The 27724-nt window shown below is 48.3% G+C and overlaps 5 protein-coding genes across 9 annotated transcripts; 3 read left to right on the plus strand and 2 right to left on the minus strand.

Annotated features, from left to right (window-relative positions):
- Window positions 1–621: 621 nt before the first annotated feature.
- On the minus strand, window positions 622–4302 carry LOC120656675 (putative pentatricopeptide repeat-containing protein At3g16890, mitochondrial). 5 transcript variants are annotated; one of them, XM_039934853.1, is made up of 3 exons: window positions 2081–4302; window positions 1879–1977; window positions 624–1178 (listed from the first exon to the last, which is right to left on the minus strand). In XM_039934853.1, the coding sequence occupies exon 1, from the start codon at window positions 4230–4232 to the stop codon at window positions 2166–2168; it is 2067 nt and encodes a 688-aa protein (XP_039790787.1). In that variant the 5' UTR covers window positions 4233–4302; the 3' UTR covers window positions 624–1178; window positions 1879–1977; window positions 2081–2165. The 5 variants fall into 5 exon arrangements, with proteins under 5 accessions (XP_039790788.1, XP_039790787.1, XP_039790785.1 ...); XM_039934851.1 differs by having other exon boundaries at window positions 1827–1977; XM_039934852.1 differs by having other exon boundaries at window positions 1317–1977.
- A 678-nt stretch (window positions 4303–4980) lies between these two features.
- On the plus strand, window positions 4981–7322 carry LOC120653673. Its single transcript, XM_039931363.1, has 3 exons — window positions 4981–5163; window positions 5250–5540; window positions 6511–7322. The coding sequence occupies exons 1-3, from the start codon at window positions 4981–4983 to the stop codon at window positions 7096–7098; spliced, it is 1062 nt and encodes a 353-aa protein (XP_039787297.1). The 3' UTR covers window positions 7099–7322.
- Window positions 7323–12860: 5538 nt separating this feature from the next.
- Window positions 12861–14267, plus strand: LOC120654178 (ethylene-responsive transcription factor 5-like). Its single transcript, XM_039931721.1, has one exon. The coding sequence runs from the start codon at window positions 12988–12990 to the stop codon at window positions 13966–13968; it is 981 nt and encodes a 326-aa protein (XP_039787655.1). The 5' UTR covers window positions 12861–12987; the 3' UTR covers window positions 13969–14267.
- Window positions 14268–21057: 6790 nt separating this feature from the next.
- LOC120656676 (3-isopropylmalate dehydratase small subunit 1-like) lies at window positions 21058–24078 on the minus strand. Its single transcript, XM_039934855.1, has 2 exons — window positions 23243–24078; window positions 21058–21326 (listed from the first exon to the last, which is right to left on the minus strand). Exon 1 carries the CDS (start codon window positions 24012–24014, stop codon window positions 23250–23252), a length of 765 nt encoding a protein of 254 aa, XP_039790789.1. The 5' UTR covers window positions 24015–24078; the 3' UTR covers window positions 21058–21326; window positions 23243–23249.
- Window positions 24079–25268: 1190 nt separating this feature from the next.
- Window positions 25269–27682, plus strand: LOC120656677 (nudix hydrolase 8-like). The gene is made up of 9 exons (XM_039934856.1): window positions 25269–25526; window positions 25625–25884; window positions 25997–26062; window positions 26208–26345; window positions 26511–26588; window positions 26682–26732; window positions 26856–26890; window positions 27057–27165; window positions 27269–27682. The coding sequence occupies exons 1-9, from the start codon at window positions 25400–25402 to the stop codon at window positions 27479–27481; spliced, it is 1077 nt and encodes a 358-aa protein (XP_039790790.1). The 5' UTR covers window positions 25269–25399; the 3' UTR covers window positions 27482–27682.
- Window positions 27683–27724: the final 42 nt, after the last annotated feature.

A 27724-nucleotide genomic window follows, 5' to 3' on the forward strand; every position in this document is an offset into this window, starting at 1 on the left:
AGAATTCAGAGGATCGATGAAATGAAACAAGCAATGCGGTCATGGTCATGATCGATGAAACGAAACGACGCTGTAAGCGGCAAGCGTTGTCTCCTTCGTGGCAGTTTCCTCGAGACGGAGGCCGCTGGGACCTCATCCTGACACTGACAACGAAGGCTCCAATGGTCGCCGTCCGTTTTTAATTTTGTTCTAGGCTTATTCCAATCCTTTGACGCAACGGCGGTCGACAGCGACGAGGTGGTCGTCGGGTGCTGATAAGCTATCTCGATCGCGATAGGGAGGTGCGTCCAGTGGCGAGGACTTCCAAGGATTCGTTGGAGAAGAAACGAAGCAAGCAAGCATACTTCACAATATGCCAATAAAAAATGAGGTAGCGGATGCACAGTGGGAACTTGGAACTTGGAAGCAACGTGCGGGCATGAATAAAATTTAGAGTGTACCCGCGGCTCTTACGACAACGCCATCTAGGTCCTTGAACTCTAAAAGTGCATATTCAAGTCTCTAAACTTTTTTCTCCCTATATCCTGCAATGCATAATGCATTCAGCTTTCAATCACAATTAGCACAGGTCATCACACAAGACCTTCATGATAGTCGATTAGCATCAGCACAAAGGGAGAATAGTTGATTGATCTGTAATTACTGTCATATAACCTTCCTTTTGTTTTGCAACCTCTTGTACATACTTTGCTTCCTACTACAACGCAAAAGCAGAGCACGTGCAATACTCCTAAAAAAACGCCAAAGTTCAAGGAAACAGGTAAAAGGGGGTAAAAACAAACATATATTGATATGTTCCAAAGGTTGTTTTGAGAAGGGAAAGCACAAATCCATTCTCCAAATGCTACCAGCCATGCGGATGGGCCAAAAATCTCGTAGGCGTTGAGGAGATCAGAGCATAATGATTTGCCTTGGCGGAGTACACTTTCTAGTTTCTAAACTACTTGCACCATTTGGTTGAGCCATTGTAAAGAAGAGATGGCACCACTGACGGCGAACAGCTCCCGTGACTGAAAACATTGGCCGTGACCGTGAGGGATGCAGTCTCAACTCTGAACCATTGAGAAGCAAAGAACTCCAAAGCACATGTCCTCAGCAAAGGAGAGCTCCTCCGTTGTTGCATATGCATGATGCTGCCTGTTTAGCCTAAGCGTGGCACCTTACAGAGGTTGGCTTCCCTGTAAAAACAAGAAAACAAATGAGAAAATATAGAGAACAGATCAGTCACAGGACATCACAACAATGAATAGGTGCCACAAAAAGAAGACAACTGCTCGACTGTCAAACTATATGCAACAGAGGAACGACTTTGCCACCTTAATGTTGAATGACCAGACTCCAAGATGGCAGATTGTCATTGCAAAGGAAGGGAGGAAATACAGAACTGATCTTCTTAGGATGCTTTTACTGTATCGAATAGCAGAGTACTCGAAGATCAGATTTTCAGGATAGGAAGCTCTAGGCTCTAACAGTTCACCGAAATATAGCACATGGTGTTACAAGTTTGCTTAGGCAGTACTACTACTACTACCAAACACCAAATTGACATTGTGATTCATGTATATCCATATCCACAAGATGACTATTTCCTGAGACAAATTTCCCCCTTTTTTACTCCCTTTTGGTTTTGACTGTTCATAGTTCACTGAAAATCAAGCACAAACAAGACAGGAACATAGTTATAACTACTCTAAGCTTGTAGCATTTCTCTCATTAGTGTTCACAGATTGAAAGGATCCCAATGGTTATCATAAAGTGTGCCACTTTATGTAGTCAAAATTTAAAAAATAACAGGTACTCCACAAAAGTGCTAAAAGAAAACATACCACATTGTCCTGAACAGGTTTTCTAAGGGAAAACTGCAAATCCACAGAATACCTAAAATGCAGTCATGCCAGTGAGCCCAATTTTTCAAGGCACTGAGAAGGTCCAGATGCTTCTCTTGGAATCAACACTTCCGATGTAAATGCAAGGCCACTGTCACCAGTTTATGGATGAGTAGGGAAAGGCTGGAGGAAATAAGCATAACCGAAACAAACAATGTGAAGCAAGTAGTAATATTAAAATTGTTGTACAGTACCTAGCAAAGATGAGTATATTCTGCACTTTCAGAGCAGAAGGGCAGCATTCATGTATCAAATAGCATGCAGCTGATAAATCATAACTCACACAATGACAGTCTGAACCAAAATTTCCGACCCTGCCCTCGAATAAGCACTGGAGCCTAAGTGTGCATTTCTTCTATAGAACTTATTCATGAACTCTCCTGCCTCATTGAAATGGCCCATTTTAGTAAGTGCACCAACAACTGGCCAATACGTAATTTGATTAGCAGCAATGCAGGAACTTGACTCCATCGCAAGAAGAATTTCCTTAGCTTCATCAACTCTTCTTTCATCACATAGAGCTTTTATCAGGGTATTGTATGTGTAACTGTCTGGCGCAACACCATATCTTAACATGGCAGTGAAAAGTTTGTGAGCTTTATCTATTTTTCTCATCCTGCAGAAACTCAAAATAGGTGCATTGAAGGAATATGCATCCGGAGAAATGCCATCCATTTTCATTTTATCAAGAAGATGGATGGCCTTGTTAACATGCCCTGCTGAACAAAATGCACGTATTAGAACATTGTAAGTCTGGACACTCGGCTTAACACCCCACTTCGGCATCTCACTGAAGCAATCAAAGGCATAATCCAGCTGATGGGTGTGACATAGCCCATCAATAAGGGAGGTAAAAGTAATGATATCTGGCATGAATCCAAGTTCTGTAAGCATCTTCAGAACAGCCTTCGCATCATGTACATTACCTAATTTCGAATATCCACTTATCAACGTGTTAAATGTCACAAGATTAGGAAGGAAACCTGACTCTCGCATCACTTTGACAATCTCCATTGCCACTACCATTTCACCAGCCTTAGAGAGGCAATCTATCACCATGTTGTAGGATGTCACACTAGAAAAAAGCCTATGCAAAACCATTTGACTTAAATACTCATGCACCTTTGAGATGTCCTTGGAGCTCAGCAAGGACTTGATGATCATGATATATACATCAAATCCCAACTTCCCACCTTTCTCGATGAAATCATCTACCAACTCACATACATAACTGAACTCCAAGCGTTTCACAGCACAAGAGATCACAATGCCAAACATTGTGTTGCCAATGAGATAACCCCTATTGCTCATCTTATCCACAAGCTCAACTGCCTCTTTGGCCATGTTGTTCTTCGAGATGCAATACAGCAAAGTGTCAAAAGCATTTCGGTGATGCATAGCAGGATGACTCTCAAGCCACTTACTCAATATCCTGTATGCCTTGTCTGTACCCAGGGAACGGAACACACCATGAACCAGCGTCCTGAACGTGGCCTCTGTCGGTGCTACACCCTTCTCCTTCATCTTCTCCAACACACCAACTGCATCCTCCACCCTGCCAGCATTGCAGAAACCATCGACCAGCATTGTGTAGGTGAAAACATTTGGCCTGATCCCCACGCCCTCCATCTGCTTTACCAGCCTTAGCGCCTCGTCGACGATCCCACGCCAGCAGACACCGTGCACGAGTGCATTGTATGTGAAACAGTCCGGACGACATCCATCTGCGGGCATCTGCTGGAACCTTAGGTATGCGGCGTCGACCGCGCCGGCGCGCACGGAGGCCGCAATCACCGCGTTGTAGACCATCGTGCTGGGCCGCAGCCCCAGGCGCGGCATTTGCACGAACACCTCGTGCGCGTAGTGCGCCAGACCGAGCCTGCCCCAGCTCTCCACCAACGCGCACAGCAGCTCCTCAGAGACCACGCATCCGCACCCCTGCACCTCGGCGACCAGCGCCGCGGAGAGCACCACGGGCCCGTGCCGCCACAGCGCGTCCCCTAGCGCGCGCCGGACGCACCGGTCCCGCGCGAAGTGCTGACCGAACCGCGAGGCCCAGACGTAGAGGCGCACGCAGAGGAGCGGCTCGGCGGCGGCGTGCTGCAGTGCGCGGACGACGAAGCGCGGGCCCAGCTGCCGAAGGGGGCCGGCGAACTCCGAGTTGATCCGCTCGAACCAGTTCCGCTCGGCCAGGAGCGACACCGCGCGGGCGGGGTCGGCGGCGGAATCCGTAGCATCATGGCAGGATTTGGCAGAAAGTTTGGATCTTTGGCGGATTTGGGCGGACAGATCGGTGGGTTTGGGCAGGCGCGGGAGGAGATTGGGGGGCAGCCTCCTGCTTGTCATGATCTCATCTAGTTCGGTTGGGCGCTGCCGAAAGCTCCACCTGTTCTTCTGGGTGGGTTTCTCTCCTGGGTTTCGCGGGGGGGGGGGGGGGGGGGGGGGGGGGGCGGTGCAGCCAATGCAGGCGAATTCAAAATCCATCATAAATTTTACAAAATTTTGATCTGAATGATGCCCACAGGCTTCTAGAAAACAAGGTAAAGCAAAATTATTTATGCAACCCTGAAAAGTTAAAATGATCCAATTTTCAACCGCCAATTCCAAATCGTCTCGGTTTAAAGAAATCAAGGCATCGATGTTTTTGCTCCCGGAGGTTGGGATTAGCAAAGTTAGAAGAGAGTGCAAAAGAGTACTCAGAAGCATGTGCAGACAGACAGCCAGGTGTATTGTGTCAAATAATTTTAGGTTTGAATAAATTTATATAAAATAATACTAATATTTATGGTACGAAATAAGTATCTTGGATTAATCGTGGAATATGTTTTTATACTAAATCTATTTAAAAACTGACAGGATTCCAACGGGCTACAACTATAATCCTACACGTAGCAGTGTTTTTGCCATAAAATTTCGGAGTTTCTAAAATTTCACATCCAAGATAACTATCAAAAAGTCAGGTTGCACTGAGAGCAATATGGCCCATAATTTTGCGCCAACGCGCATGGCACATCGGCCCAACTACATGCAGGAAGACGGCCCATGGACACGAAGGCCCTGCAAAAGGCCACATCCAGGAAGAAGGTAGAAGCACATGGGCAACAAGGTCTTTTCCTCCTACCACCGGCCTTCTGCTCCCACCTCCGGCTCCGGCGACCTCGCCGCCGCCGCGTCCATGGACCGGTGGACCGGAGTCGTCCACGTTCCTCTCTCCCGAGGCGGGCCTCTATTCCGAGTCGCTGCCTCGCTCGTCCTCTCGCCCGCCAAAACGCTCGCCGTAAGGCCAAAACCCTTTCCCTTTCCTCTGCACAACACTAGCCGTTCTCGCCTGCCGCCTCCACCTGAATTCTCTGATGGCACCAGGTTCCACGCGCCAACGCGATCCTCTTCACGGGCGACCGCGTCCGCGGCACCGGCGACCCGGTGATCGAGCGGCTCTCGGATGCCGCCCACATCGCTCGTGTTCTCGCTGGGAAGCTCTGCGGGGAGACCAACGCGTGGGTGGTTGACGCTGCATGCTTCGCGGGGCCATTTGCGGTGTACCGAGAACTTGTCCCGTCCGTGAACACCGCTGGGGATCCCAAGGGATATGACCCCACTGGCTTCTCGGCCGCTACCGGCGTTGCCAACATCTTTGCCCACAGTGTTGCTGAGGTATGATGTTGGTGAATTCTGGGCAATCTGCAACCTTAGTTCTGTCGGTACGGTATTTTAGGCGCAAAACATCTTATTATTGTTGAAAAGACAATAAATCTCTGAATAATTTAGCTTTGGAGTTACCATTTCTGTGCCATTTCCCCCCTAAAGGCTTCTTTTACCGATGCAATCAAGATACATTTTCCAGTGCTTGGGCAGATTATCTAATGCAGGAATTGTGGTAAAAGAATAGGTGTGTTTTGCCAGTTTCTTTTACTTTTTTTAATAATTAATATGGCAAATGCAAGTTGTGTTTAAACTGCTCTCATTGCATTTCCTGAAAACTAATTTTGTCAAATATCTTTTGTTTTTTATTCTATTGGTAGAAGGGGTCAATATTTTAGTTCACTAATGGTACATAATTAGACATATACAGCTAGTTTGCTTGCTCCTTTTGTTCTAAGATGTTGGTTGATGCCCCTCACCTGGTTAATTGTTTATTGACATTAGCAGACGCTCCTCTAATTTCCTTGCTGAGATAATGCTTAGGTATTGATGACATACTGCTCCGGTACAATAGAGTGTTGCTTGATAAAACCTGCTGACCGCTGTGATGTTACTGCAATGCATGCCTATATGTTTACCTTCTTTAGCTCGAAAGTTATTTCTTGACCTACGTTTCACTTGCATACTGGAACACTTGCAAAACCCCACCATTCCAGTCTTGTTTCATGCTCTTATTGTGTACAATATATTGTGTGCCTTATGGGATTCTAATTTTTTCTTATGTTTCTGTTCTAAACTGAAATATCCTAGTTGTATTTTATTTCTGAACTAATCCTTGTTGTATTTTCTTTTTTGTTGTAACTGTATTTTAATTGTCATTCTGCAACTTTCGTGCAGTCATTTTGGAGTTCATAATATAAAACCTGTATTTTTTTCGATGTCTCCTCTTTAATCTTTCTCCAATATATCATGTCATTTGCAGATACAAAATAAGTTCTTGGGGTTCTCATCAAAGGACGCTACTGTCAATCAGCATCCTGCAGCATCATTGTCATCCTACTGTCCTCCTAGGACCATCATCCTGGGATTCAGCAAGGGTGGAGTTGTTGCCAACCAGCTTGTGACAGAACTTTCTTGTTGGGCATCGGAATCAATGAAAAACTTCGTTGATGTTTCACAACCGAATCCATCTCATTCGTCCCATAATCTTTTGGTTCCTACTTCAGCTAGTGATGTATTATCAAGTATTTCTGAATTCCATTATGTGGATGTTGGCCTGAATTGTGCTGGAGCATACATTACTGACCAAGCAATGATCAAGAAGATAGGCGATTATGTTTTGCATACTGGTCAGAACCTCCGGTTTGTTCTTCATGGTACTCCAAGGCAGTGGTTTGATCCAAACCGGTCATGGATTCGGAAGGAGAAAGACATAATGCTGCAGCTGCTTCGAGATGAGGCTAAGAGGTGTGATGGGAGACTGCTGGTATATGAGAAGATGTATTTTGAGGGTACACCTCGTAGTCTACTGATGCATTTTGAGATTTTGGAAGTAATGGATATAAGCTGATATTTGATCCGTACATCTTGTGTCGTTAGCATTTTCTCCATAGCAACGGATAACAGAATGTGAATATGCTTATAGTCTCTTAGATGCTGCTTTCCTCCATGCTGACTTCATCGCAGCATCATCCTGTTAGTTGTCTTGTATATCGGTTGTTATTGCTGAACAGTCAAATACAGTTGACAGATCACATGAATACATGATCCACAAATACGTATGTCGGTATGTGACGTGCTTTATCTGGGGATATTTTGTTTCCCTTTGGAGATAAGTGTATTATTTTCATCACGTTTCTCCCTTTATTTTGTTGCTGTGCTTATTAAAAGGTTTCCTGCAAACACACTCCATTATGAGCTCAAGGTTTGTCAGGATAACCTGCTGTCTTGTTTGCTGATGGGTGACTTGCCGGCCTGCCATTTTCCTTCTGCCATGCAATCGGCGCCTCGGCGGGATTGGCTTGTGTCAATTTTTTCTTTTCTATTCAGCTGCGAACAAGTCTCTGGTCTTCAGCAAAATGACCAGACCTGAGACCTTGGTGCCTTGCTGGCTGCAATGTAGCTGCCGGATATATAGCATGCAAAGGACTGGTGAATAGTCCTTGGCCAAACAGAGGAATCTCGCGGTCCACATGATGCGTCAGGCTAAGCTTTCGAGTGTTAGGATAATGCCAGTAGTGGATTTGTTAGTGAAGTGCCGGTAGTATAGTGCCAGTGGCTTCGAGTGGTGTGATTCCAGCTTGCACTCACTGTTCTTGTCTCGCTCCGCGGCGAGCACCTGAACCAGTCAAACCGCATTCTTTCAAACAAGTTGCCAGATACTGTCATTACGCAGGCGAATTGGGGGTTGGTGCCCCCTCGATCTCCCGTATCTTCATACTACGGGACGTCCAAATCCCAACCTGCAGTTCCAGAAAAACAGAGACCCGGCAACGCAGCAAGATTACAAGCAGAAAACCTTGGCGATTCTTCCTTCTATACTGGATAGGTCCCATCGGCGCACAGATCGCGGACGTGTGCGACGGTCGCGACCGGATCGCGGAGCTCGGAGGCACGCGATCACTCGCCTGCTGCTCCAAAAAATGTTATGCGCGGCCGTGCCCGCTTGGCCTCATGCGCGCGTTGCCCCGTCGAGCTGCGCTGTCCCCTTCCTCGCCCCCTCGCCGCGGGACAAAACACGAGTGAGACCACACGAACGGATCAAATCAAGTGCAGGCCGAGTGGCCGACGCTGGTTAGAGTCCAAAAATACGCTTTTTGAGGGGGGAGGCGATTGCTTCCGTAACGGATCGCGACTCTTTGAAACGGTCAGCAGACCAATGCAAGGTTGCCGAACCTGAAGGGTCTCGTCAGGTGCTGCCGGAACGGTTGCCGTGTCGGAGGCGCGCGTGTGCAAGGTGTTGGGGGTCTCTGAAGCGAGTTGGTAGCTAGCCTGCATCTGCATTGCTGCTTCCGTCTAGAAGAAAGGCACTAGCTAGCCCGGGCGTTCAGACTTGGGAGTTCAGAGCCAGTGGAGTTCAGAGTCCCCATGGACTCAGATTCCTGCATCGGTTTGTCAGGCCGCCGCCGGGGGCGATAGATTTATGCGTTCAAAGCAACGCTGCCGTTTTCTAATCGCGAGGCCGCTCGGCACAGGCTGACAAGTAACACGGTGCTTTCCGGGGACACGCAGGTTAAGTTTTGGCTGAACAGTGACCGGTACCGGCCTGCAGGTGAGGCACCGCCGGAGTATTCTTCCCCGATCCGCTAGCTCGTTACTACCCAGGGAACGTGGACAGGGCGACGTGGATGCTGCGTGCTCCGGTTGGTTGGTCTGCGATTCCACCACACCTCTGTATTCCCCCGCGCGTCCCGGTCACAGTACGTCCCCATCGCGGCCGCCTAGTGAATGTAACCACTTACCAGGGCCTTGATAGCGAGATCTCGTACAGGGACGACTAGACCCCCCGTTAAACTAATCCAGTTACTAGAAGACCACATCACAAAAAAGGGGAAATATTTTCAAAAAAAAAAGGGAAAAGGAAAGAAAATTCATGGAAGACCGGAGCGATGCTCGATTTCTTACTCGTACCACGATTAAGAGTGTGTTTAGTTCACTTTGTATTTTGTGTTTTTTTAAAGAAATTTTTAATATTTAAAGTATTAAATGTAGACTAATTATAGATCTCGTCTGTAAACTACGAGACGAATCTAATGAGCCTAATTAGAGGATCATTAGAGCATGTTTACTGTAGCATATTGTAGCAATTTAGCATCTAATTACGTCCTAATTAGTCTCATTAGATTCGTCTCGTGATTTACAGTCTATTTTTGTAATACGATTTATTTTTTGACTACATTTAGCACACCATGTAATCGATTTACAAAAAATTTACATTTTGCGTTTACAGGATTTAAACACGGCCTAAAAAACTGAACGAGTGGGAACGCTAGAGCGCCATCGTTAAGCTTAAGCAAGCGCGTTGCCGATGCATGGTCATCGGTGATGCATGAGCCTAATCCGTCGAAGCTCGAGCAGGACGACGGGAGGTTCAGTTCAGGGACGCCGAGGGAAGGATAAGGTGGCGGCCGCGTGGCCCGGAGATCGGGGGTACACGCGGGCGCGGTGATCAGTCCCCACCCCTGACGTCGGGCGGGCGACCTGGCCTGCCCGTGCGGCCGGCCGGCTCGCGACGCTGGCTGACCTCGGCCGGAGGACGCGGTCCAAAGCGCGAGTCCGGTCGGTCGGGGCGCGGGTGCGGCCTGCGCTAATTTGGCGTGTCGCTGCGCGCGGCGAGCGGGCGGGCGGGTCAGACGGACGACGACGGCGTGTTAGTCCGCCCGTTTGACTCGGTTTTCTTCCGCGCCGCGGCCTGCACCCACGTTGGTTTTCCTTTCCTGCCGGGGGTGTGGCTGGCGGGGCCGAGGGGCTAGCTTATTCGGCAGGAGGTGGCAGGGCCACGTGAAGTTCGCTCACGGCTAAGCCAAAATAGAAATGCAAGTTTTTGCTGTACTGCTGATCATGATCATCCAACAATGAACAATTTGGTTGTACTGCCAAGAGACAAGCACCTGCCGTCGAGTGATTTTCCTACGAGAAATGAAGGTACAGATGTACAGTAGTGCATCATGCGCTGCGAGGCCACGGCTCCTGGTAGTGGCAGAGGTAAAATGCCGGTACTTTGGTACTAGGGTCTTGTTTAGATGCACTCAAAATTTCAAAATTTTACAAGTTCCTTATCACATCAAATCTTTGAACGCATTCATGAAGTATTAAATATAGCTAAATAAAATAACTAATTACACAGTTTGATTATAATTTACGGACGAATTTTTTTAGCCTAGTTAACCCATAACGGGACAATAATTACCAAATACAAACGAAAATACTACAGCACTCTACACCCAAAACTTTTCGCATTTAAACAAGGCCTAAGAACGTGACCAGTACCGGTAGAAATGCGACTATTTATACTCAAAAATCAAATTTGAATAAATTTAATTTTGATCAAATCTAAAAATGTTTATATTCTCGAACCGAGGGAGTAGCAAGTGTGCATGCATGTGGACAACAATACAGAGTTACGGACAGTTTGCGTGCGACCGTCCAAGCGCTCCGGACGCGCTGCGGTGGGAACTGATAAGAACGCCACCTGATACGTGTCGGACGGCGGTGGCGGCAGCAGGTGAGACAAGGCAGCCTGCCTGCCTGATCTGCCGCCGGTTTCGCTGTACCGGCTGGCTGTTCGGTAACGATGATTTGCCTCTATCCCTGTCCGGTCCCGTGAGCCCGTGACGCGTACGCGCTCGCGGTACCTACATTCCGCACAAACGACCCGCGCGCGCCGAGCCCGGAAGAGCCGGCCGGGAAACGGGGTAAGTCAGTCGGGCTCGGGCAGGCACCACCTCATGCCTCGCCAAATTTTCGCCAAATTTTTTGAATTTGAGTACTGTAGTACTTTCGTTATTATTTAATGATTAATATTTAATTATAAATTAATTAGATTTAAAAGATCATCTCGTCATTTACAGTTGAATTGTATAATTAATTATTTTTTTAATTACATTTAATACTCCATATATGTGTTCAGAGATTCGATGTGATGAATACTGTACGAAAATTTTTGATAACTAAACAAAATCTCAGTTGAGTTAATCATAGGTTAGCCTCAGTCAGGCTCCGGGTCACCTCCGCTGCATATAGGAATTGGATTAGAGAGTTTCGCAACAAAAAAAAGGATTAGTGGGGCCGACGTGACAGAGGAGAAAACGTACGATCCGTGCACCAGCCCACGCTGACGAGGCGAAACGGCACATGATTGATTTCGTTCCGAAACATGGCCTGGCGTCTAGGTTTGATTGATCGTGTGTGCCGGTAAACGCGCCGCGTGCAACCTGGAAACCATCTGTTTCGCTGGGGAAAAAAAAAGAGACCCTGCCGAACAATCCGACGCGTGATTCAGTGCCGCAGGTCCGATCAAAGACTTGGCCGGCGTCTGCTTCATCGCATCTTTTCGTCGCGGTTACACGAGTTGATGTGCCATCCAGTCGGCCGTCCGTCCGTCTAAACACCGGCACATGAATCGATCGCCATCTGCCTCTTAACTGACGCAGGCCAGCTAGCTGCTGTCCCGCGGCGGAGCCGCTCATCCACGAAGGTCGGAGAGTAGGGCAACGCAACCAGACCAGGCCGACTTGCTTGCCGAGAGGCAGCCAAGGGCCAAGGCAGCAGGCATGCTCTGGTTTGCGGTTTGCCGGACAGGGCCGGTGGATCCGTGTCCGGGTGGCCACGGGTCGGCCTCAGCACCTTTCCGTTGCCTTCCTGCGATCTGCGTCTCACCTGTAGCTGTGAGCTATAGGGACCCGTATGCATAGTACGCGTACTGGTCGCTGCAAGGCGCATCGACCCTGCAAGTAGCGGCACAGCGAGCCAGGTCTCAGCTTGCACGTACAGATCAGCGAGATGTCGTCGTGTCCATAAACGACGGGTTTGAAAGCGTGATAATGCCCACGCATTGGTACCTCAAGTTTGGCGGCATGGAAAAGTTGTACACCCGGATGGATCGCTTAACTGCTTCGGTAATCAGGGGGGTAATGCTGTTTAGACGGCACCGCTGCTAGAAGTTACTCTCTTGCATCAGAAAGTGAGACTTTGTAAGTCTCCAAAGCACAATTCACAAATTTGTCTATCACTTCTTGGTGTAAAATATTTATAGCACATAGCAGATGTAACACACTTCAAATATTTATAGAACATGGTGTGCATTTTTTATGTACGGTTTGCCTAAACGGCTATTGCTATCCAATCGTGTCCGTTTATATTCAGCCGAATAAATGAGTAAATGATAGGTGTTGACTATCTAGAGTAGTTTTTCTTTTCTCTTTTTCTATGAAACTACTAATAGATTTCAGGTTAAATCTATTCATATCATTAAAACATAGTACAAACTTAGCACGTAAAGAGTAACCTGTAACCAAATTTGGAATGATAGAATTATGACAACCTACATTATTACTTAATTTTTGACCACATGGGGTGTGGTTCATTGTTTGTGCAACAAGGATATTAAGCCACTTAATCCCTCTTCCATTTTTAGTTAGCCGGTTCGTTAGTCCACCATACTACTCAAAAGAGGTCCAGGCATCTCGTCAATAAAATATGGAGTCCGTAATATTCCTACTCATTCCAATTTCCTTTCACTACTAAACTCGGAAATCAGAGAGGGAAAAAAAAAACTCTCCTCCTCGCCTATAAGTACGGCAGCGGCCAGCACCCCCAGCTCACCTCGCCTCCCTCGTCGCACTCTGCAGTCGCGCACACATCCAAACTCCCGAGTCCTCTGTCTCTCGCGGGCTCCGCTTCAGCTCACCACGCCGCCCCGCGAGCCTACCAGCACGTGGTCCCAGCCAGACCCGAGCCCATGGACATGGACTTCAGCGGTGGGATCGACGACTTCAACATGCAGTTCATCCGCGAGCAGCTTCTCGGCGGCGAGGCCTGCCTCCCCGTCGTTAACGTTCCTGACGCCGCGGCGTACTCTGTCTCTGCGCCGTCGGTTCACCCCGCCGCGCAGGCGGCGTTCCAGCATCCCGCGGCGTTCGTGCCGCCGCCACCGCAGCAGGCTGCGTACGTCGACTTGACAAACGAGTACGCGGACGCCGGCGAGGCGGCCTTCCGGGCGGAGCCGGTGATGATTCGGTTCGGGGGCGAGCCTTCGCCGGTGTCCGACCCCGGCCGGAGGCCGCTGCTCACGATCTCCCTGCCCCCGACCTCGCACGCCTGGAGCCCCACGGTGGCCGCGCCGCTGGCGGCGGCGGCGCAGGCCGCGGCGGCCCTGGACGTGAACGACTTCCGCAAGTACCGCGGCGTGCGGCAGCGGCCGTGGGGCAAGTTCGCGGCGGAGATCCGCGACCCCAAGAAGCGCGGCTCCCGCGTGTGGCTCGGCACCTACGACACCGCCATCGAGGCCGCGAGGGCGTACGACCGCGCCGCGTTCCGCATGCGCGGCGCCAAGGCCATCCTCAACTTCCCCAACGAGGTCGGCTCCCGCGGCGCGGACTTCCTCGCGCCACCGCCGCCGCCGCAGGCGTCCCAGAACAAGCGGAAGCTGGCACACGACGCCGCCGAGGCCGAGCCAGCTCCAGCTGCCAAGTCCGCCAAGGCCGAGGCGTTCGGATCCCCGGCGTCGTCCCTCACATCGTCGCTGTCGCCCGCGACAACCACGGCCTCGACGGTGACGGCGACGTCCTCGCCGTCGTCGGAGGCCGCCGGAGCGGCCGAGATGTTCCCGTTCCCGATGACGCCGTCGACGTCGAGCTGGACGTGGGAGCAGCTGGAGGGCTTGTTCGGCAGCCTGTCGCCGCACCCGCAGCTGGGCTTCCCGGAGGTCACCGTTAATTAAGCGGTTTGTCGGCCGCTTAAGCATATGATTAGGTGTAAAGGCGTTAATAATTATTAGCGGTTTTTAGTTATGGAGGGCCTTGGCTTTGGACTCATCTCGAGGATTTGGCGTAGCTTGGAGCTGCATGTGTGTGTGTGTGTGTGTACAGAATGAAGGGGAGAGGTGATATAGAATATAAGATTAGTGCAATGTGGGTCGGTGAACTACAAGATCGACATAGATCAATAGATAATAGATATATGGGGGGTAATAATATCAGAAATGATAGAATGAGGTGTCTGATGTGATTTGTACATTAAGTGAAGAAGAGTGTCCCTGCCTGCTTTTATTTAACAGATAGTGTACAAATGGACGTAAATCATATCGCCAAATTTGTAAATCTATATATGTTGCTTTTTCCTCTGTTGTCTTTTCTTGTGCCTGATCAGGACGTGGATAGATGTAGGAGGCACACGCACCTATGGAGTAGCGTAGGAGTATATGATATGTGTGGTGAAACTGTGCCGGCTGCTATGCTCAATGAAAATAAGCGTGAAAGTATTCAAGAATTGGGCTTTAGGTTATTCAAATTTTGTATGGAGCGCTACTAGAAGCCAGGAGTCTGGTCAAGTTTGGAAATTTTTAATACTACCATTATTACAAAGTTCATAGATACGCAGAAATTTGGTCGAAATCCTACACACATACCTTAGGGATTTTCTTGTTGCAAAATGATCAAAATATTGCCGTTTCGAATCTACAACCAAGACTTTGAAACGCCCCATAGGTATTTATTAGCCGTACGTTTTGATGAGATGTTTTGCATGAAAAATGCAAAACATGTGAGCATCATCTGAAATGATGGTCAGAGCAAACATTTTAAGCCTTCTAAATGTTCCATGAAGGACGAAGACACTTGCATTAGCTAGCACTCCAACATAAGGAAGAAAAATGATGGTACCCAGCTAATTATTTCGAGTTAATTATATATAGCGCAGTTTCTTTTCTCACATTAACCAACCGTAGACTACTAGACTGCGTAGACTTTTGATACTCCGATATGCGTGCATGTGCATCATGCATGGACGTCAATCGTCAACTGCTGCAAGCAGTACGTTGCGTACGTGGTCTGATCAAAACGGAATCCCCGTTTGGATCACTCTAGCACATCTAGCACAAAAGAGAATCTTCGATGCATGATGTACTAAACGAAATTTATTTGCAAAATCTTTTCACGAATGAGTGTAACTTTGCGTGACGAATCTAATGACAGTAATTAATCGATGATTGGCTATAATGATACTACAGTAACCAACATCTAATAGTGTGGTCAAAGACCTCATTAGATACGTCTCGCGAAGTAGCGCAGAAGTTGTGGAGTTAATTTTGTAAACTATATTTATTTAGTACCACTAATTATTAGTTAAAGTTTGTGCTACTAGTGCTATGGACCAAATCAAACAAGGCCAGAGTTTTACCGCCACATGGCTACTCGCCGTCAGTTCCTTGCGCGACTGGGTTCCCCGCAGGACGCCATCCACATTGGGAATTACGTTGGGATCGCCGTCAGTGCTACTACTGTGAAGGAAGAAGATGGCATGAAGCTGCATGTTTTTTCAACGAACTCCATGCAAAAAAAGGAGGGTCAGACGATGACAGACTATCAGTAGCTCCCTAGCTATATATATATTTGAATCTATGAACATGCAATGAATCTTGCATTGCCTTCGCGCGTGATTCGCCGCATGTTTAGCAAGCTCAAAACCAATGCAAAGAACGGATCAAAGCGAGGCAGCGAGGGCGTGTACTTCGATCGGGCGGTTATTCGAACAATCTGCGTTCAACGGAGAGGAATGGCTTCCGCTTGTGACTCTTGTCGAGGAGGCTGATTATGGATGCAGTCAAGAAATGGAGCGAGCAGTGTCAGAGTCAGACCGTTGACATGGCGAGAAGACTAACCTGACGGAGAGCTAGCTAGCAGTGGTCAATCTACTCTTTTCCTTGTCAAAATTAAAACAGAAGATATATCTTTCAGATATCTCAACTAGTTCATGACAGCAGTCTATGGAGCGCGCAACAAGCACCATTTAAAAATTTTCAATGTCAAACTCATAATTCAATTTCTTACAAAACATAAGCCTTGCCGTGAATGGCAAGTTCAGTTTGAACAGTGGACGTGCCAGATATCTTCCCTAAACTCCACTAGTATATGTCAGTGCTACACATATAAAATGGCAAATTGGCTCTAAATATCATGGAGCACCGCCAAACAGGCTCCCCAAAAAAGTTACCCTAGCATTTCTACATCCCTGTCATGGACGAGGGCAATTCCATTAACCCATTCCATTCAACGAAAGAAAGTTGTACTATAGAACTATAGATGCTACGTCTTTTAGAGCATCTGCAAAACAAGCGGGCGTAAGATTCACGTCCAAAGAGCAAAGAGATACGCCCTACACCTCCCACCAGCTGCCGGATGCAGGAGAAGAGAGAAAGCGCCGCGGCCTTTCCCGGTAGAATCGACGACGTAATTAAAAGGCCGCAAAAACTTACTCGGGTTTACGAGAATAAAGCGCGAGCGGCGTCAATGGGGGAGGAAATTCGGCATCCCGAGGTCAGCCGGCCGGTCGCCGGTCAAGCCGCCGGCGCCGCTTGTTATCGTTGGCCGTGGCCTGCAGGGCTGGCAGCAGCTACGACGCGCGGCGGCGGTGAGTCGACGACCCCGGCGCCCGGTCACAGCCTCCAGGGTAGCAGCACCGAGGCTGGCGCTGTCGCAGTTCGTTAAAGGGCCACACCACATCGCCGGGGAGCAGCGTTGGTTGGCGAGGGCCCTAGGGTAGCAGGGCGGTTTCATACGGCCTTCTTTGACAGGCTATTTTAATCTACAAAATTATACTTTTCGAACATTAATCTTCAATATTATACTAGTACTATATTGATCTTTGAGAGCAGAAAAGAAGGAACGGGTATACGGTCATTGGGTCAGAACCACTCGTGGATTGGTGGATTCAAAGTTAAACTGAATGCCGCAGTTGATCCATGGCGCTGCAACTTGAATCCACTGAAGATTGCAGATCAGACAACTCGTATCACCGGGCTCCGATCCCTTTCGTGACCCCAGTTTGGACAGGTCAGATCAATCATGTCATCAGCTGGACATCAGCTCGCTGTCCAGCAATTAGCATGATTTGATCGAAGCAAAAGTCAACCTCCGCTGTGCTGCGCCATACAGATGGAGGGCCCAGGAACGGGATCAACCAAGTACGATCCACCCCAACCTCAATTTGGCAGCCATGTTTCTCCGTTTCAGTCGGACATCGCGTATGCGATCTGCATCTGCAGAAAACCAAAGCCGCGAGGGGAAACTGGAAAGCGAAATCTACCACCACCGGCTTGTTCGTCCGGGTCAAAACTGACAAGGAGGGGAGGTAGCTGCTAACCGCTAGCTCGCAACACAATCAATGCGGCCTGCATTCCGATTTCCTTATCCTAGCTGCCTTCTCTTTCTGTGTGCAAAAGCCGCAAGAAAGTCAGAGATCTTGCTGGGCACTCCTGCACACACGGTTGGCTAGCAGACGAAGGCCGGAGCCGCGCTGCACTGGGTGACGACGATCGATCGATCGATCGGGACTGCTGTTAATGAGCCCGGAAATGTAAGGGCCGGTTTTAGTTACTTTGGCTGTTTCGTGCTAAGATGGTTTGTACATCGGCTGAGATGGTTTGGATATGTCCAACGAAGGCCTTCTGAGGCGCCGATGCGTAATGTGGTTCTTGAGTGGGTCGATAATGTAAAGAGGGGTAGAGGTAGACCTAAACTAACGTGGGATGAGTTGGTTAAGAGAGATCTTAAGGATTGGAATATCTCTAAAGAGATAGCTTTGGATAAGAGCGCTTGGAGACTAGCTATCAATGTGCCTGAACCTTAAATTTATTTTTTCCGAGTTTCATCTCTAGCCTACTCCAACTTGCTTGGAAAAAAGGCTATGTTGTTGTTGTTGTTGGCTGTTTCGTGCTAACCCCTTTTGGTGTTGTTTGTCTTGCGCGGTTAACTGTGTTTTCGTTCATGAATGATTCAAGGGCTGACTTTTGGTGCCGGAGATGATCGTCGTGGACGTGGTCGTCGCCTATCGAAGTGTCGAGTCGGGGTGTAAACGGCCGACGACCGCTGTCCGCGGTCCGTACACAGTGGCCGGCTGACTAGTGAGGCTCTGACTTGAGCACTTCTGCAGACATGTGTCTCTTTCGATGTGGACGAGACCGTGCTTGCGTGGTTGGCATGCAGCCTAGTCGAGGTGCAGGTTACGCATGTGTAACATCCTGCCCATGTTACGTCGAAAAACTGCGAGCCAGAATGCAGAGAAACGCATGCTGGGAAAAATGTTTCGACTTGGTATTATGGTATAGTATCGTTCATATTTGATTTCCATACGGGTATACTCAGCTTTTTGTGTGGTACCATGGATCCTTTATAAGATTTTTTTTGAAAGACGATCCTTTAATTTAAAAGAAATTCATATGATCCTCTGGAATATAAAACTTAAGAGGATTTTAGCAAATCCTGCCGTATTTATGATGTGGGGTTCAGAACCTTTCAGGCCACCAGTCCTGCATACGTGTCCAACTGTGTTCAGAAATCCTCAAAAACGATATGCCTGTTTGGCTTGCTCCTCTGCTGGATGCAACTCAAGGAAATTTTTTTTAGGAAAATAGTTCAGAAACTGCCAGGCCGCCAGTAGTTCTGCAGACGTGCTCGATCTATCGCGCTCAGAAATTCTAAAAAGCGAACGGCAGGGTGCTCCACGAGCCATACACGTTGAGCAGGATCAGCACACCTAAGCCTGCTAATGGTTTGGATTGAAATGAGTTTAATGGATTGGATTTTGATATGAATTATATTTGAGTGGATTCAAATGAGTTGTATTAATTAATGAGGTGGGGTGGGTGAGTTCTATGTAAATATGGATTGGAGTGGTTTGGGGTAGGCTGAAATAGATTCTTTATGCAAAACAGTATGATTATATATAAATGTCGGTCTATAAGAGCCGGACCTTAGAAATAAAACCTCGCGTTCACATTATAAAATTTTGTCAAAATTGACTGAAATTTGTTGGAGATGGCTCAGTATGACTAGCAGCTACTTTGTGCAAAACACTGTTGCTAGAATTACACGTGGGTCCCACGTCAAGAGCCGGACCCTAGAAATAAAACATCGCGTTCACACTATAAAATTTTATCGAAATTAACTGAAATTTATTAGAGATGACTCATTATGACTAGGAGCTACTCTATGCAAAGCAGCATGACTAGAATTCTACGTGGGTCCCACATCAAGAGCCGGATTCTAGAAATAAAACTTCGCGTTCACACTATAAAATTTTATCAAAATTGACTGAAATTTGTTGGAGATGATTCAGTATGACTAGTAGCTACTCTGTGCAAAGCAGTATGACTAGAATTACACGCGGGTCCCACGTCAAGAGCCGGACCCTAAAATAAAACCTCGCGTTCACACTATAAAATTTTATCGAAATTGACTGAAATTTGTTGGAGATGACTCAGTATGACTAGGAGCTACTATGTGCAAAGCAGCGCGACTAGAATTATATGTGGGTCCCATGTCAAGAACCGGACTCTAGAAATAAAATCTCGCGTTCACACTATAAAATTTTATCAAAATTGACTGAAATTTGTTAGAGATGACTCGGTATAACTAGCAGCTACTTTGTGCAAAATGGTGTGACAAAATCTACACTATAAACTTTTTTTGGAGAAACGGGTTTTTATTAGATTATAACCATAGTTTGGCTAATAGTTTATTACATCATGAGCTGAAATGTTTGGGTTGGATTGGTTTGTGGTAGTGGTGATTTGGAGTGGTGTGGGTAATATTAGTTTCTCTTATGAGAATGGATTGGTGTGGATATGGTTTGGTTTTGTGCCCATTTGCAGGCTTAAGCACACCAATCCCCAACAACAACGTTGACGCGTGCCCTCCGCCATCAATCCCTCGCGAAAGTCAGAAGCTCCGCAGCTCCAAAGTATACAGCAGGTGGAATGAACAGCGACGGCCGACGGATCGGAGCAGCCATGGAGACGCAGCGGGGAGTGAGCTGAGCTCGATCCGATCCGTTGATGCGGATCGCGGAGGAGGAGGACCGTCGATCTGTCCACAAGTCAGCAAGCGTCGACCGGTCGTTGTCCGCCGACGAGCGCGGGAGCAGCGCACAGTGCTGCAGCGAGCTTGCGAGCCCATTGATGGCGAGCATGTAGTAGTAGGAGTGTATCGATCCTTGGAGGTCAACCCCGTACACTGTACACACCGCCTCCCCAGCTCCCCTCTCTCGAGATCCCTAGGCCAGGCCGGCTCCGCCCCCGCCTTGCTGCCCGTGCGAGACCATTAAAACGAGAGGCCCGTCTGCTTCGCCGGGGTCGCTGTAGTAACCGCCGCTCCGTGCCGCCGGGGCACGCACAGCCAAGGAGCGAGCGGGAGCCGCGCGGGTCGGCCGCTGTTCGTTTTCGGCATGGGCCGGTGCGGCGCGGCGCGTGAGCGGCTGAGCCAAACGAGGTGGGTACACGCGTCGCCGGGGCCCCGCGGGTAAAGTGCACGGGGGTGGGGACGCCGCAGCCCACAAGTGGCTAGCGGACACGGAGCACGCACGCCTGTCTGTATATCTGTCGATCGCGCGGCTCTCCTCGCGCTTCCGCCGCCGCTTCAGGCTACTTCACGGCCGGGTCGGTGGCACGAGGCAGTACGTGCCGGCGAAATCCGATCCGCAGGCACTACATGAAAGTTGTGTTTGCACGCTGACACGACAGGAAGTTGGCCTCTTCCATTTCCAATTATCCATGGGCTACTGGGCTTCGCTGCAAAGGGTTGGGCTTGAGGCAAGACACGCCAGGGGCCGGGGGGGCTCGCCCGCTCCCTCGAAAGGAAAAAAAAACAATGTAATGAATGGATACGGCTCATCGCTTTCACAAACCTGCTGTATAATTCCACAAAAAAGCGGGTTATCATTAATAAATTAATCTCTATCTATCATTTTGCTAAATAAGTAACCAAGTGGATATCGAATCCATCGTCATATCATATATCAGAAAGCCAAACAAACATAAGCTGACAACAAAGCTGTTATTCAAACAGATTAGCTCAGTAGCAGGTACAATTGTACAGAGAAGTGCAGTACATAAGAGACCCAATGGATCGATTCAGCATATAGCCCAATACGTTGGAACTTATTTAAAAACACTGACTCCAGTATAAATCTATGCGAAAGTTGCATTACACAAGCTGGACAAAAGCAAGTAGAGGTTGGTCCTAGATCCAGTTTTACATACTGTATGCAATGGCCTCAACTAATTTGACACCAGATGAAATTCACCTGAAAAAAATACAATGTGAATATTGTGAGAGATGTCAATGAAAAAAGAAATAAGATTGACGGTGATGTTACATAGGTTCCAACTCCGGCAGAATGAAAATGAATACCATTTATGAATTCAACTAAGCCCATTTCCTTCAATTGTCTAGAATACTTAATTACCATAGCCAAGTATCAATGTCATGCAAAGAGCCAATTCAATCCTTAGTAAGGTAAAGGGAAATGGGAAAAAAGGGGGAAAAATAATGACTACTAGGCTAAAGAAGGTACTACGAAATTGTAGCTAGGTTGCTGAGTCACATCTTTGGAATTTGATCTACAATTTTATGATCTTTAAAGTTATGGTCAGGCCAATTCTAGTTGATTTTGTCAGAACAATGGATCAAGGCTGTTTCAAGATTTTCACAACAGGTAATTGGTTTCACTTTTTTAAGCAAAATATCAGCAGATCATCCAATTTGAGTTTAGACAGGAACAAGAAATTGGAGAGAGAAAAAAGTCACAGCATGCACAGACAAATGTATTTGTGGAACAGGTGGCCTGTTGCCAGCTACCACCAATATGAATGCCAGATGAAAATAGAGGCGAAATGTGAACCATCCTTGTGATTTGATGGGCATGGCACTAAACCGTCGCTGAGTGCATTGCTTGGAGGTCACAGTAAATGGAGACTGGAAGCCAAGCCGTAACGGTCCTGGCGACGGAGGAACCATGATATGGCCTAAAAGAAAGGCAAGCAGCGAAATTCCTAGTCATGAGCTAGTGATTATTTAGGACCGTAATGATCTAGGACCAGGAAGTGAGGAGCGAACCAAGCAAAATTTAGAGCATAGAACATCCAAAAAAGACTAGTGCAACACTGCCACAACAGGCTTCTGGACTTCTGGTATGCATCCTTTGCTAGTCAAGTTTAGCAAGTTGTCAAGGGACTTCAGACTCAATAGGCTAGGCAAGCAAATCTTGGGTTATGTTAGATGAATGCAGGGAAAAAACAAAGATAAAGAAAGAAAATAATCAAGTTTGAACATTCCTGGATGTGTACTGAAAATATGAAAAGTTCTGCAAAGCAAAAGGCATGCAAGAAACTGAATCATCAGCTCATATTAGTTTCAGATTAGAGTTTTAGACACTGCTATTTGCTAACAAAAAATAAAGTTTAGGAGTGAGTAAAGTGGTCATCCAATAACCACCTTATTAAGATCTAAGAGTAATCACAAATCTAAAATAACCACCTAGTCACAAATCAGCTGCTTTGAAGTTCGAACTTTCAACAATCGGAAAGTTTGATTAACTGATAAGCTATTCCAAGAGCAATGTGTACCTAAAGTGGTTTTGCAGATTTCCTACACTAGATTACTATTTACTACAATAACTGAACCAATATGATGCTGAAGCCTGATGTAGCCTTAGATTATATTATTATAATCTTCTTATAAGTATTTGGTGTCAAAAGGTACATCTAAGACATATTGCAATCAGGGCCCCTAGTCCCTAGAGTATAATTGTAATATACTAGAGGTGGAAACGGAAGAGAAACTGTGCTACAAAAGCAAAATAGATTACTATGAGTAAGCATTAGTCAGAGTTAACCATGGAACCTAGAGTATGACTGCAATATCCTAGAGTTGGAACTTGGAAACGTAAGAAAAACTATCAGACACAGTTGCCTAATACCAGCTATACCAGTTTGCAGAAAGCAGTCAAATGTAACACATTTCTCAGCTATAGCCTATAAGGTTATAATCAGAGTGGAAATGAGAAGGTGACAGTGTAAACAGGAAATTACAACCAAGCATTTAATCCTTTTATCTCTAACAATAATAACCCTACACTCACACAAGGATCAATCAAGCATAGAACAACTCATATCGACAAAGCTATGCAGTGGAACAAAACATGAGTTCCAATTATCTCACCTGACCCTCATGCTGCGGCTTTCGATGCAATCATTCCAGTCTTCCGGGCATACGCAAAGATCCCTCCAGCCTCAATGACCGGTCCAGCATCGCCAATAGGTTTCAACTTGTACTCCTTGCCGGATGTGTGGTTAATAAAGACGGAATTGCCAAGGTCCACGGTGACGACATCCCCAGTCTTGCACTCCTTCCAGGCTCCGGCGTCGGTGAGCTCCAGAGGGTAGACCTCTCCTGTGGCCACGGAGTTGCGGAAGAAGATGCGCGCGTAGCTCTCCGCCACGACAGCGCGCGCGCCGGCGGCCCCGAGCGCGACGGGCGCGTGCTCGCGGGAGGAGCCGCACCCGAAGTTGGCCCCGCCGATGATGACGGCGTAACGGGTGGACTCCTCACCCGGGGCGACGAAGGGCGTCGGGTAGGCCGCGGAGGGGAGCCCCGCGAAGGCGAAGGAGCCGAGCTTGCGGTACTCGTCGGGCTTGGACGGCACCAGGGTGAGGTGCTCCGCGGGGATGATCTGGTCGGTGTCGATGTTGTCGCCCACCACGAATACCTCGCCGTGGAAGACGGCCGACGACGGGGAGCCGCCGCCCCCAGCGGCTGCGGCCGCAGCCGCCATGGGGTTGAGGGGCCCAGCGCGGCGGCATTTCAGGGCGGTATGGCGGAGAGGGGTGACCTGGGTGCGCCGGAGGAGCGCGCTGGTAGGCCCTGGCCTGGAGGCGAGCACCGCCGTTGACGCCCCCGCCGCCGCCGCCGCCACTGACGGAGCCGCCGCCATGATGGTCTCGGCTTGTTGGTTGGTTGATGTCGTTTGGTTGGGGGATTGGAATCGCTGTGGGTTTAGGGCAAGGGCTGAAACGGGTCGAATGCGCTAACACTGGCTTACGCGACTGACGGCCCATTATAACACCAGAATGAGTCGCGTGATGATTCCGTAAGCGCCGCGAAAATGGGCCACGTAGGCCCATTCGAGTTTCGTAGACGCCACGAAACTGAGGCGTCGGTCCACCAGACGAGAACTTTCTTGTTGATTGGGCTGTTGGGCCGAACTTTATTGAGATCTGGGCTGCTTTTCTTTTTGCAACTTTGTCGCTCTCTCCATCGAACGAACGCACGAGCAGATAAAAATAAAACTGGTCCCCCTAAAAAGAAAGATAAAAACCGCTCAAAAAAAAGAAAGATAAAAATAAACTGATCAAATCAAATATTATATGCGGGAATAAATTTGAGTTCCTGTGGTTCCATTAATCCGTTTCATCGGGCATGACGACATAATCGTCGTTTCTTAAGCTGAAGTTGACGAGAAGAAAGCCTCAGCGTGCTGGATTGGATACAAGTGGATGTACTGAACTGAGTTAAGTAGCTGAACCGAGTCTTGTTCCCTGCCTAGTGCCTAAGAATCCTACGATCCTCGCAATGCACACCGCCATTATCCGCAAGCTAGCTTTTGTCTTGGATAAGCCTGTGCTCTGATTCGCAATTCTTGCTCGTCGGCACTACCAAGAAAGTCTTTCATCACGACACTAGTAGTATAGCGTAAAGTTCTCGGAACACGCGGCTCCCAATGCAAGCTGCCGCAATTGCCTGTGCAGTGACGCTAGCTCTATCACTATACTCCCTCGATCCACGATAGAATGCAACTCTCGTTTTTCGAAAAATGAAATAAATTTTAATTTTAGTTAAATTTATATAAAATAGTTAATATTTGTGTTAATAAATACTATTATATTTTATACTATATTTGTATATTAAACCTATTTAAAGATATAAATATTAGTAATTTGTATATAACTCTGATTAAATTCGAAATTGTTTAATTTTTCTGGAGGCGAGAGTTGCATTTCTTACCGCGGAGCTGGAAAAAGCGCACGGTTCCATTGCTTGCTCCGAAACGCGACGATTCCCACGCGGCTGGCACGTAGCCTGTGTGGCTGTGTATCCTTCTTGTGACTTTGTGAGAGTGACTTGGACTCCACATGAGGTTTCCGATAAAGCGTTCGTACGTGCGGCGGGAGCATTTCTGTGGTCGCGGGTCGCCTCCTGAATCTCGTACCAGCCAGTCCATGTCCAGCCCACCAGATCGATCGGAGCACACGGCGGTTAGCGGACAGTAGGCCGGTTGCACGTCTGTCAGTGGCTCTCGCTCGCATCTGGGTGGGATCGATGGAGGGCAGCCTGCTTGTAGATTCCGCCGCGGCGAACCTGGGCGCCACGACGGCGGCGCGCCGCCGCCGCGCGGCAGGCCGGAGCGGTGCGAGGTTCTTGAGCTGTCCTTGCTTCTCATCCAGAGGTATATACGATATAGCACTTCCTTCGTCTGCACGATCTGCTCGTCATCCTGGCTCGCGTTGCTACTGGTAACTGAGTAACTCGTACTGTTGAATTCAGATGCGCCGGCGACGGGGGCCTGGGCGTCCTACTACTCGGCTTGTTGTGAGATGCTGAGGACGGTGAAGTCGGTGTCGCGAGTGAACGGGTGGAAGAACGGCAATGGCCACGGGTGGGCGACGGCGCGGGAGGAGAGCGCCGTCCTGGAGGCCCTGGAGGACGAGTACGGCGGAATGGTTGTCGACGCCGACCACCTGCCGTCCGGCACGGGCGAGTTCGCGCGGTCCCTGGCGGCGTCGCTCTCCTACTGGAAGTCGGCGGTGCGTCACCACAGGCCGAACGTCTTCTTCTTTTCTCGAGTGTCAGATTGCCACGCAGAATTTCATCCGTGTGGCTGTGCCAGGTGCTTATGGCAGTAACTTCTTGTTTCAGGGCAAGAAGGGGGTGTGGCTGAAATTACCGCTGGATCGCTCCGAGTTCATTCCACTAGCACTAAAAGTACGATGAACTAAGTCAAATTGTAAAAGCAAGCTCCTCTGGATTAGGTTTATCTGTTGGTCTGAATCATGCTGCATTTTGATCACAAACGACTGCCTGTCAGTTACTAATACCAGTTATCTGATGTTACTTTAGCTGGGTGCAGGAAGGCTTGAGGTACCACCACGCAGAGGAGACGTATCTGATGCTAACGTACTGGATCCCTGATGAGCCCTGCTTGCTCCCGGCGAATGCCTCTCACCAGGTTGGAGTCGGGGGCTTTGTGATCAACGACCAAATGGAGGTGAGCCTCTCATCATGCACCAGTGCATTTTCCATCGATGAGTGAGTAACAGTGGAAGGATCAGTAGAAGTCTGTGATGTGTTTGCACTTTGTATGCTTTTTTTTAACGGCTTGCACTTTGTATGTGATTCTGACGGCATTTTTTTTTCTTGAGCACTCGTCAAGGTTCTTGTGGTGCAAGAGAAGTATTCTGCTTCAACGTGGCTTGGTGCTTGGAAACTCCCAACGGGATTCATCCATGCGGTAAGGAGTCAGACAATTAGACGGGTACCTGGTATGATATGAGCTCTAATTGCGATGTCCGTTACTGAAGAACATTTGGTTGCTTCGTGGCAGTCGGAGGAGATTTTTACAGGAGCTGTCAGAGAGGTCAAGGAGGAGACTGGGGTAAGAAATGGATTGCTCTGTTACTGTTGGAGTAAAAAATTGTTCTCTTTTTTTCTTCAGTTAATCGGCTTGTGTTTTTTTATGGGATTAATCGTGAATATAGTTCCCTCGATGCATTTGCAGATTGACACTGAGTTTATGGAACTGATTGCTTTCAGGTAATGGGTCTGCTCATGCTCACTGTATTAGTCAGCTTAGATGTGTCAAATAATAGGATTTTGTAATGCACTTGCACTACTCAGTAGAACATCATTCCTGCAGATGCAGGCCATCCAGAGTTTCAGAACACCTTATTTGATTATTTTTTGTCTGAAATTGTGGCAGACATGCGCATAACGTGGCGTTCCAAAAGTCGGACCTGTTCTTCATCTGCCTGCTGAGACCGCTATCCAACGAAATCAAGATCGACGAAGCGGAAATTCAAGCAGCAAAGGTAGATACATATAGAACGCTTACTCAGCGTTGGCTCTCCCAACGAGCGAGCGTATCTTCGTAATTTTCTGAAGAGAGCATACAACATGTGGTTTGCATTGCAGTGGATGCCGCTCCGGGAGTTCATGGAGCAGCCGTTCATCCAGGAGGACCACATGTTCCGGAAGATCTCCGACATCTGCGTGCAGCGCCTCCGGAGGCGCTACTGCGGGCTGACGGCGCACCACGTGGTCTCCAAGTTCGACGGCGGGGCGTCCACCTTGTACTACAGCGTCGCCGAGCCCGAGCGCGGAGACCTGAGCTGCGGCATCGCCTGACCCTGACGGATCACTGGCTGCTTCTGCTTCATTTTGCCATAGAAGAGATATTCAGGGTGTGATGTGACTCCAATTGCCCAAAATTTTCCTGTGCGATGCTCCGGCATGAGGCGCCTCACCAGGGTCGCGATCTGTATGTACCTCAGTACCTGCGCAGGCACAAGGATTCATCAGTGCTGCCGCTTTGACTGTTGGTTTGCACTTTGCAGTCTCGTAGTCCCGGCGTGGCGGCGTAGTGCGGCA

This window comes from Panicum virgatum, chromosome 1N (assembly GCF_016808335.1).
Source record: "Panicum virgatum strain AP13 chromosome 1N, P.virgatum_v5, whole genome shotgun sequence".
NCBI classification, from domain to species: Eukaryota; Viridiplantae; Streptophyta; class Magnoliopsida; order Poales; family Poaceae; genus Panicum; species Panicum virgatum.